Source organism: Vombatus ursinus, unplaced genomic scaffold (assembly GCF_900497805.2).
Source record: "Vombatus ursinus unplaced genomic scaffold, bare-nosed wombat genome assembly UNPS02014786.1, whole genome shotgun sequence".
NCBI classification, from domain to species: Eukaryota; Metazoa; Chordata; class Mammalia; order Diprotodontia; family Vombatidae; genus Vombatus; species Vombatus ursinus.
The window spans coordinates 33274971-33285200 of NW_020954564.1; the positions used below are offsets into that span (position 1 = coordinate 33274971).

A 10230-nucleotide genomic window follows, 5' to 3' on the forward strand; every position below is an offset into this window, starting at 1 on the left:
AGGGCTAGAGAGATATCCAAAAGAGCCATCCCCCTTCACCCCACCTAGTCCTAGTACCTCGGGGTGGGGGTTGGGGGGAAAGAAAACTGACACCCGCTATTGCCAACCTTTCCCAGTAAGAGCCTGGGGCTGGGGGCAGCCCGGAACCCCGCCCTCCCAACAGAAGCCCTAGCTCCTAGGGCAGCGATTGGGGGATGCAAATATTCCCTCCCCTGGCAACCTTAGTCTCCGCGATCCCCTGAGGTGGGCGGGGCTAGGCAGCTGACAGAAGCTGCACCTTAGCTGGGGCTGACCCGGGGCGGTCCAGCGTGTAGGACTGTGCCCGGGGCCCGGGCGCGCGTGAGAGGGGGACGGGCGCGCGCGAGCGGGGGCGCGCGGGGAGAAAGACACTGGGAGGCGGCGGCTGAGGGGCGGGGAAGTGCCGAACGGCCCCGCGCCTGGCTGGGGTGCGTACAGGCGGCAGCCGCGTCGGCTTAGGAGTCCCACTGACTGGGGAACCGAACGGCGTGGACCGGGAGAAGGCGTCAGGCACCAGCAAGAAGAGACAAATTCTTTGTATTGGAAAACGTCTGTAATGGATTTGAAATAAACTTGAGGAGGGGGCTGTGGGCGCCGAGCCCGTATGGAGCCCCGGAGCTGACCACGCGCGCTAGCCCGTCGGAGGGCCCGTGCGCAGCCCGCCAAAGCCCATCTCCTCTACCAGGTGGCCCAGCTAGCTTCCCAGCCCTAGACGATTGGACCGAGCCGAGCCAGTTGGCTGGTCGCGCATCCCTTCTTTCCTGCTTTGGTCCGGTCTGGAGGATGCCTGGGGCCCCGGCAGCCGTCTAAGTAACCGAGGAGTGAAGGAGGGCAAAGTCCCGGGCGGGATGGTGCAACAGAAGAGAGGTCGCGTTGGCGAAGCCAAGCGGGAAGGCTGCCAGCAGCCGGCCGCGGGCGAGAGGGCGCGGCTCCGCCGGGAGACCCCTGGTGAGCCGGGCTGGTGCAAGACCCCCAGCGGCCACATCAAGCGGCCCATGAACGCTTTCATGGTGTGGTCGCAGCACGAGAGGCGTAAGATCATGGACCAGTGGCCCGATATGCACAACGCTGAGATCTCCAAGAGGCTGGGCCGCCGCTGGCAGCTGCTGCAGGACTCCGAGAAGATCCCGTTCGTACGCGAGGCTGAGCGGCTGCGTCTCAAGCACATGGCTGACTACCCAGACTACAAGTACCGGCCCCGTAAGAAGGGCAAGGGGGCGCCCAGCAAGGCTCGGCCCCGCCTCCCCAGCAAGACTAAACCGTCGCTTTTGGGCCGCGGGGGTGGGGGGCGCAGAAAGGCCGCCGGGGAGTCTGGGGAGCAGCGCGGGGGAGGCCCGACTCTAGGGGAGGAAGTGGAAGCCGAGGACGAAGAGGAGGAAGAGGAGGAACTGTTGGAAGTGCGGCTGGTGGAGACTCCCGGGCGGGAGCTGTGGCGGATGGTCCCGGCGGGGCGGGCTGGGGGGAGACCCGGGGAGCGGGCAGGGGGGCCGCGCCCGGAGCCGCAGTCGGAGGAAGCGGGGGGCACCCCCGAGACTTCGAGATCCTCGCAGCGCGGAGTGTCCGCCACCTTGCCGGTTGGCTCCCCGGCTCCCTCTTCCCTGGTCCCTTCGGACGAAGAGCGCGAGGAAGAAGAAGAAGGGAGGGACGAGGACGACGAGGACGACGAGGAGGAAGAGCCGGAGAAGGAGCCTCTTGGGTTCCTGCCCCGGCAACTCCCAGGTGCCATAGGCCCTGGCCTAGACTGCAACGCCCTCGACAGGGACCCGGACCAGTTGCCTCCTGCAGGGACCTCGCACTTCGAGTTCCCGGACTACTGCACCCCCGAGGTGACCGAGATGATCGCTGGGGACTGGCTTATGTCCAGCATCGCGGACTTGGTCTTCACCTATTGAGCCAGGCACTCACTAGGTGACTCAGACTCCACAAATCAGGTCGCACTCAAAAACCAGCTGTTTACATACAGGAATCAGGTATTTTTGGCCTTCAGCCCCATCAAAGGCAAAGGCTTCCGCTGTCACCCCATCCCCGACTCAGATGCCCTCAGCCATGCCTACACACTCAGCCTACCCTTCAACCCATCCCCTATGGACACACCCCACTTTCCATGACTTGCACCCAGACACGCCCCTCTCTCCATCTTTCTAGACACACCCCTCTCTCCATCCCTTAAAACACAGATACACATGGGTCGTTGCGCCTTCTATCCCCTACACATTGGCATGCTACTTTATCCATCCCATACACACACCCCTTTCTTTGTGGTGGAAGCATGGGGTAGTGGAACTGGATAGGAAACAGAAGAACCCTCTTCGAATTCCAGCTCTGCCCCTAACCAGCTGTGTGACCTTGGGCAGGTGATTTGACCTCTCCCTGCCTAAATTTCCTTATCTGTAAAATGAAATGGTTGGGATAGATGACCCCTAAGGTCCCTTCCAGCTCTAGCAATCTATGAATCTCTCCCTTATAGAGACACAGACACATCCTTCTCTCATTCCTAATAGAAACACCTTTCTCTCAATCCCTTAGGGAGGCAGCATGGTGCTGCCTGGATTGGGAGTCAGAGGATCTAAGTTCAAATTCCAGATTAAAAACCTACCTGAGTGACCTTGGGCAAATCCCTTCACCTTTGGGGGCCTCATTTTCCTCATCTGTAAAATGAGGGGATAGGACTGGGTGGCCTCTTAAGGTCTCTTCCAGCTATGGAAGATCTATAAGATCTATGATCTTATGAACCTCTCTCCATCTCTTCCACGAACAAATCTCTCCATCCCTTATACACAGCTTATTTTCCACATTCTTTCCATATATGCCCTCCATCCCATTGGATAGAACCCCCATTCTCCATGTCCTCCTACACACACACACACACACACACACACACACACACACACACATCTCATCCACTCCTCCCTCTTCTTCAAAGGGGAGGTCACATCAGGGTATACAAGCCTCAATTTCCCTGGCTGGGATTCACCCCATTCTGGCTCAGGGTTGTGAGAGAAGCTGTATTGGCCTCTGCTGTAGTGATTCTCCCTGGAGCCTAGCTCCTCTTTACCCAGCTCCATGACCCCTATTCCTGTTCTCAGTTGCTCCATAGGTCCCCCCTCCCCTCTTCCCTTTCCCTTCCTCCCGCCCCCTCCTGCAGTCTCCCTCCAAACCTCTCCCTCTCAGTGGGCAAGAGCTGAAGTTGTGACCTTGCAGCCTGCTTCCTTCATGTCCTGGACTTGCTACCTTTGAGGAAAACCTGGGCTGCTGTCCAGACACCAACCCCACCAGGGCAATCCACTCTAGACAAAGAAAGGCAGAGGACACTCAACCTCAGCCTGTAACCACCCTATCAACTCTAGGTGACTTTAGAACTCTGCCTTCTAAGAGAAACATTGGTGGGATGGTGGATTCTCTGGTTCTAAGGAGGATTTTTTCATTCTTTTGTTGAGAGGAGCCTGGGGGAATCCTATAAGATACCACTGAGGGATGATAACCCCTCTTTCCCTTCCTGCTTTTCATTTGCCCTGTTGACTCCCCTTTCCCTGGTGCACCTGGCCCCCAGTCCTCATCTGTAAAATGGTGGGGTTGAATTAGATGACCTTGAAAAGCCCTAGCACCTCATCTCTTAGCAAGGTAGTGCTGCCCAAAGCAGCTCCATCTGTGGGCCTTGCCTAAGGACGACTTTGTCCGTCATGCTCCCCAGAACAACCCAAGCCAGGCAGAGACTTCAGGATGTAGACTGTCTTGACCTCAGCAGATATCCTACCCTTGCTTGGAGTGACCAGATCTCCTTTACTGTTGGGCCTGGTGGTACCATCAAACCCTATTCCAGTGTCCAAGCTCCTTCAGGGGAGTCTTTTGTTTGGAGCTTCCTGGGAGAGGGTCAGGGCAGTAGACCTTCTCTCCTATTAAAAGGGCAGGGTAAGGTGGTGAAACAGATCAGAGAGCAGGACTTGCAGTTTAAAACCTTCACCAATCTATATCCCTCCTACACAGCCTGCTGGGACCCCTAGGAAAGCCCCCAAGTGAACTGAATACCTCCTAAGTACTCATGTCCTCACAAGAGGAGAGACAGCTAATGTCCAGGTGGGGATCAGCTAAGAGTGAGCCAGGCAGATTCTCTCTCTGCCTGGCCATGGAGTTTAGGACCCTGATGGTTTCTTCCTGCTAGGGATTGTGTCCACTGGTCAGTCTCTATTACCCCGGGTTCTCTATCAACCCTCTTCCTCCCCCTAACCCCTACCCAGTTCTTAGTGCCAAATGCTTTGATCAGTATTATCGTTCAGCTGGGGAAAGAGGCATGGAGAAGGCTTGGGGTCAGTGGCCAAGTCAGCAATCATTCAGCAAGCTCCCTGGGGCGTGCTCAGCCTCCTGAGTGTTTCCCAGGGCTAACAGGAATCATCTGCAGGCCAATGGTTAAGCTTTGGCTTGGAGGGTCCAGAGGGAAGTGACAGGAATGGTCAGGGGATTGGATTCAGAGTGAGTAACCTAGCACAAGAAGCCCTAGTATTTTGTCTACTATGCTGTGCCACTGTCCCTGTGTGCCTCAGTTTGCCCGTCTTTTGAAATGGGGACAGGTGCCTTTTCCAATGCATTTGGAGTATCTGGTTATGAAATGCAGTGCCTGGGGGACTATTCCTAGCTTATGGCTTTCCTGAGCTAAACAGAAATGCTGGCCAGGTCTTTGAAGGCCTGGATGACACTTGTATTTCTACCTGTCAGATGGTGTCTGTCCTCTCTGTTGGACAGTCTACCTCCCCACCCTATGCTATGCTCCCTTCCTTCCCCCTTTCTCTGGGCTCCTGCTGTTTGCCTCTCTCAGCTACCTGGCATTTCACAGCCTCACTCAGCTACCTGGCATTTCACAGCCTCACTCATTTCCCCTTGTCCACTGCCCTTCCTCAACCCCAATCTGCCCATCTCCCGTCACTACCTAGACTCTGCTGACATTGTGTGCCCCATTCTGTCATAGGTTCAAATACCCACATACACAGATCTCTCAGGAACAAATGGGGGCCCCTGGTCCCTCCACACCTCCTTCTGTGCCGTTCCCCACACAGGCCAGCATCTCTACAGGGATGTGCTATCCCAACCCACCTACCAGCTACCCCCCTGTATGTGGTGCTCCAGTTCCAGGCCTCCTTTCTCTCTCTTTCTTTTTCATTTCCTTTCTTTTTTTAATGTTGTATGAGTGAAGAGGTATCACTGTGTGCTGTCTTGGAGAACTAGTCTCATAGCTGAGAGGAGGATGGGGACAGACCCCTCTCTGTGTGCAAGGGGCCGGAAGCCCTCGGCTCCAGTATTGCCACCTAATACCAGGACTGAATAAAGTATATGTGCCCTGAGCCTGTCCAGCCCCATGTGTCTATTTTTCTTTCTCTTTTTTCTTCTACTTCCTCCATCAAGTCTTTACTGAGCTTCAGTTCTGCCCAGGGTAGGTATGGGAGATCAAATATGAGGGTCTCCTTATCCTTGAAAACCTGGTGACTAGTTGGGGAGACAAAACCACACCTCAGCAATACACCCTTGCCTCTAGTCAAAGTCTCCTGCTCCCCAAATTCCTCTCCAACATAATATATGTAATCCTTTATGAGGAGATAAAACCTTTCATTTACCAAATCATTAGATTCTGGAATTGGATGGGACCTCAGAGGCAATCTGGTCCAATTCCCAACTATGGCAGGAGACCTCTCTACATCAGCTTTAACATTCACCCTGTCTGAACACTTCCAGTGACAGAAGGCCCACTCCCCACCCAAGCTGCCTGTTCCATTGTGGAACTGCTCTCTTTTTAGCAAGCTCTTTCTGACATTCAACTGAAATCTGCCTCCCTTCATCTTCTAGCCTTTGCTCATTGTTCTGTCCTCTGGGGCCAAGTACAACAGGATTCATGGTACAGCCCTTCAAATACTTGAAAATGGCTATGATGTCTCCCTTAAAAATCTCCAGGCTGAACATCCCTAGGTCCTTCGGCCAATTTAATAACATAGCTACCAGTTTCCTCCATAACCTACTCACTCTCCTCTGGACATACTCCAGCACCTCAATATGTCTCCAAAAGGAGAGCCCCTAGACCTGAAAAGAGCAAGCTGAGGGTGCAGATTCCTGTGAAATGGACAGGGGAATGTAGGGACTGAGAGGCAAAGGAGAGCAGAAACTGGAATTGGAAGAGCCCTGAGTGTGGAGTCAGAAGGCCTGGGTTTGAATCCCATCTCTGCTGCTTTGTTCTTGTATGACTTTGGACAAATGTCTTTCCCACTTAGTATCTCGATTTCCCCTGTAAAGTAAAGATGCTGGACTAGATTCTCTTTAAGACCCCTTACAGCTCTTAAGTGTTTTAATCCTATGACTCTGACATAGAACCAGAAGAAGGGTGTACCTTTCAGGTCTGATAATCCATGTCCCAAGACCCATTCAAGCTTAAGCATCCACAGATTCTGTCTGCATCTGGGATGAATGAGATAAGACTAGAAGTGAGGGGGAGGGGAAACCCCGGCTATGATCACGGCGACACCTGCTGGATAAATTGTGGTAGTATCCCAACTTTTGTTCAATCCTGGAAGGAGGGGGAAGGGTGTGAAACCAGCTATCCCACCTTAAGGAAGGGAACTCCTGTAATCAATGAATAACATAGAATGTCAGAGCTGGGGGGAAACTTAGAACGTAGATTGTCATAGGTGGGAGGGGTCTTGGACAATACAATGTTATAACTGGGAGGAACTTTGGAACATAGAATGTCATAGCTAGGAAGAACCTTAGAACATAGAATATCAAAGCTAGGAGGGACCTTGGAACATACCCTGTCAGATTGGGAAGGGACCTTGGACCACAGAATGTCAGAGCTGGAAAGGACCTTAGAATACAGGATATCAGAACACAGGGCTTAGTCCTGTCTCCTTATTTTCCAGATAAAAAGATTGAGTTCTAGATGTATCAACTATTTACTGAGTTCCTGCTGTGTGACAAATGCAGTGGGGGAAATATAAAGAAGTGTAAGACAAAGTCCATAAGACAGCCTTTCCAGAGCTCAGGAGTCCATTAGTAAATATGAGACTCTAGGTGAATTGTAAAACTTTGTCCCAATTAGCCTCTCTGATTTCTTTTTTCAGATAAGGATTGGAGTAGCTGGCCATTGAAGTTCTTTCTGACTGAAATTCTGTAATGTGTAAAACAGGACTAATGACAATCCTTTTGCGACTTACCTCACAGCCTTGTTGTAGGGTAAAGTCCTAGAAGAAAGTAGATTACTTACATAGTTTGTTAAGGTTTACAAAATAGTGTTCCACAGCAACCCCAGGACGTTGAATTCTGTTCTAGTTTAAATGTCTAGCTAACACACGTTTACATAGTGCTTTCCTCAACATCACTGAAGTAAGAAGGGTTCTGTGCCTTCCAAGAGGCTTGGAGCACTGCTTCTGGAGCCAAGAGGTAGGTGGATGAATAACTGCTGTGCGCTGGGGAGATCAGAGAATCATAGGATTTAGGACTGGAGGACTGGAGGAAACTATTGGGATCATCCAGTCCAATTCTCTCATTTTACAGATGAGGAAACTGAGTCCCACAGAGGGGAAGAGGGATCTTGCCAGAGGTCCCACAGGCAGAAGGTGACAGAGTGGGTATTGAAACCCAGGTTTTCTGACTAAATCATAAATATTGGGACACAGATCCAGGACTTAAAGAATAATGCATAAGTGCCGAAAGCAAACCTGTTGCTCCCCAAGGTCCAAAGCCAACTTTAGGGAGATGAGGGTCATCATGGGCCTAGGGATACCAGGATTATATACTTCACACTTTTATAGGGATATAAATAGAAAGCACCACTGATCCTGGTGTACTTTTCAAAAGATCTCTCTAGATGCAGAACCTGGAGGCAGTATAAGATTCTATCATTTAACTATTCATAGAATCATAGACTAGCAGAACCAAAAACAAAATAAAACAAAACAAACAAACAAACAAACAAAAAACCTTGGCAATCATTGGGTCCAACTCTTTTTTACAAAGGATGAAACTGAGGCCCAGAGAAATTAAATAACTCATCGGAAGTCACATAGCTTGTGTCAGAAGTGGTATTTAAATTTAGGTCTTCTGACTTCCAAACACACATACACACATACTCCTTAATTACCTGTTTCCTCAACCCAGGTCCCAGATGCTGTGACTATGAGAAGACTGCTGAACATTTGAGGCTGGAAACAAATTACAAATGGAAGAAGCACAATAAAGTGAAGAACCTGGGAAAGGGAGGGATTGCCCCCCCACACACACACCTTCAAGCTTCTTGTTTTGGGTGGGCTGGGGGGAATCAGTCTAAGCCTTCAGAGGTGGTGGTTAGAAGGCTGAGGGACATACATAACCTATATCAAATTGCTTACCATTTTAGGAAGAGGGAAGGGAGAGAGGGAGAAAAATTCAGAACTCTAAAACTTGTAAAAAATGAATGCTAATAATTGTCTTTACATATAATTGGGGGGGAAATAAAATACTATTTAAAAAAAGAAGTCTGAGGGACGGAATATTTCTGGGTGGGGTACCCCTTCTCAGAAGAAAGCTTCCTTACTGTGATCCTTTCCTGGGACAGAAGGAGAGAAAGGAAGGGAGAAGAGTAGGAGGTAGGGGTAAAGGAAAAGAAAAGGAGAACGGAGGAGCAAGAAGGAACAAGAGAAAAAGGAAGAGACCAGAGGATGAAGGATGTCAAAGCTAGGACTCTAAGAACAGAGAATCTTAGAGATAGCAAGGAGGGGGCTTTAAAGACTGCTTAACCCAACTCTCTCACTCTGTTTTTGTTTGTTTGTTTGTTTTTGTTTTTGTTTTGTTTTTTGGTGAGGCAATTAGGGGTTAAGTGACTTGCCCAGAGTCACCCAGTGCTCTATCCACTGTACCACCCAGCTGCCCCCTAACTCTCTCACTCTGTAGAGGAGAAAATAGGTTAAGACAGAGAAGTGACTTGTTTAGGGTTATCATCAGTTGAGAGGAAAAGAAAGAAGAAAAGATGTAGAGAAGAAAGAACGAAGGAAAAGAGAAATGAGAGAAGAGGCTACTTCTAAGCTGGACATCTTCCTGAATTTCCCCAGCTTCCCTGAGCTCCCTAGCAACCAATGGCTACCCCGCCCCCATCTTCTAGCAACCAATGCCTCAGCTCAGCTTTTCTTGGGTTTCCTAGCAACAGAAAGTCAGGCCACCTTCCCAACAGGTGGGAGGTGTTAGACCCTCCTTGCAAAGATCAAGACTTACTCTGGATCAATAGTAAGGGTGGGTCAGGTCAATGGTGAGGACCCTGTACCTGGAGTCAGGACAAAGCCTAGGGAGAGGGTCCTGAGTGACTTTGGAAAAGTCCCTGACCCTCTTTGCCTTTTTTCTATTGTGGCGTCTTCCTGGCCTTGTTTCTTGTGCACCTGGGGTACAATAGACTGTCTGGGACTGCTGCTAGGAAATGGCCCAGCTCTACCCCACTCAGCCCTCCTCTCCACATGGGCTCCTAGAGGATTTTGCCTGAAGATTTAACTCTGGTGGCACCCTTGCCCTGAAAAGACTCTGTGGTATTCAGAGGTGTAGGGAGGATATGTAACTTAGCTCAGACCATACACCAAATCTAAGAGGGACAAGGTGACAAGGCAGAAAGGGAATGAGGAGAGTGATTGGGGTAGAACACTACCTGGAAAGAAAAAGTCTTGCCATAGATAAGCAGGTCCCACTGGGTTCAGGCTTCCTTGCCCCCAGCTACCAGGGATTCTCAATGGGGCAATGGGGAATATGCCCTAGGGCATTTGGATGAGGCCTGGTTAAAGAGGGTACAAATCTCCCCAACCCACTATCACAGTGGCTCCAGAGGACTGACTCACTATGCCGATTCTCACTAGCCAAAGCCCAAGCACTTAATCCTACCCCTGGAGGTGGGGAAGGGGTAGGGGGAAGGTGAAGGAAAAAAAAGAAAAAGAGAAACAGATAAGAACAGGAGACTTAGCAGGGGGCAGATAGAGGAAACAACTCCCTCAGACTAGACACTTGGGGAAAGGGCAGCTTTGGGAAAAACCTAGGGGACAAAAGAGGCTTTTAAAATGTGGGGAGGGATTTCCCCAGAGCTCCCCAAAGCTCTTTTGTAGATACTGTCCCTTGATGTCTGGATAGTCTTAGTGACAGAATGGGGTATCTGTGAAAGGGAAGGTTACTCAATGAAGAGACTCGGTTCTCATTTAAGGAATGAGGCTCGGTGGGTGGGCTGGG

General features: G+C 50.8%; 2 protein-coding genes across 2 annotated transcripts; one reads left to right on the top strand and one right to left on the bottom strand.

Moving 5' to 3' along the window:
* Positions 1–253: 253 nt before the first annotated feature.
* LOC114047229 (arabinogalactan protein 1-like) lies at positions 254–769 on the bottom strand. Its single transcript, XM_027868022.1, has 3 exons — positions 718–769; positions 605–649; positions 254–489 (listed from the first exon to the last, which is right to left on the bottom strand). The coding sequence occupies exons 1-3, from the start codon at positions 767–769 to the stop codon at positions 254–256; spliced, it is 333 nt and encodes a 110-aa protein (XP_027723823.1).
* On the top strand, positions 631–8383 carry LOC114046859 (transcription factor SOX-12-like). Its single transcript, XM_027867420.1, has 2 exons — positions 631–1988; positions 8152–8383. The coding sequence occupies exon 1, from the start codon at positions 867–869 to the stop codon at positions 1908–1910; it is 1044 nt and encodes a 347-aa protein (XP_027723221.1). The 5' UTR covers positions 631–866; the 3' UTR covers positions 1911–1988; positions 8152–8383.
* The last annotated feature ends 1847 nt before the right edge of the window (positions 8384–10230 follow it).

Excerpts from the sequence above, each read along its gene's own strand:
- LOC114047229 (XM_027868022.1), bottom strand. The coding sequence starts at position 769 with ATGCGCGACCAGCCAACTGGCTCGGCTCGGTCCAATCGTCTAGGGCTG. Across the intron at positions 650-717 it reads CAATCGTCTAGGGCTGGGAA|CGCGCGTGGTCAGCTCCGGG; the intron begins GCTAGCTGGGCC and ends CCGACGGGCTAG. Across the intron at positions 490-604 it reads ATACGGGCTCGGCGCCCACA|TCAGTGGGACTCCTAAGCCG; the intron begins GCCCCCTCCTCA and ends TCGGTTCCCCAG.
- LOC114046859 (XM_027867420.1), top strand. The coding sequence starts at position 867 with ATGGTGCAACAGAAGAGAGGTCGCGTTGGCGAAGCCAAGCGGGAAGGC.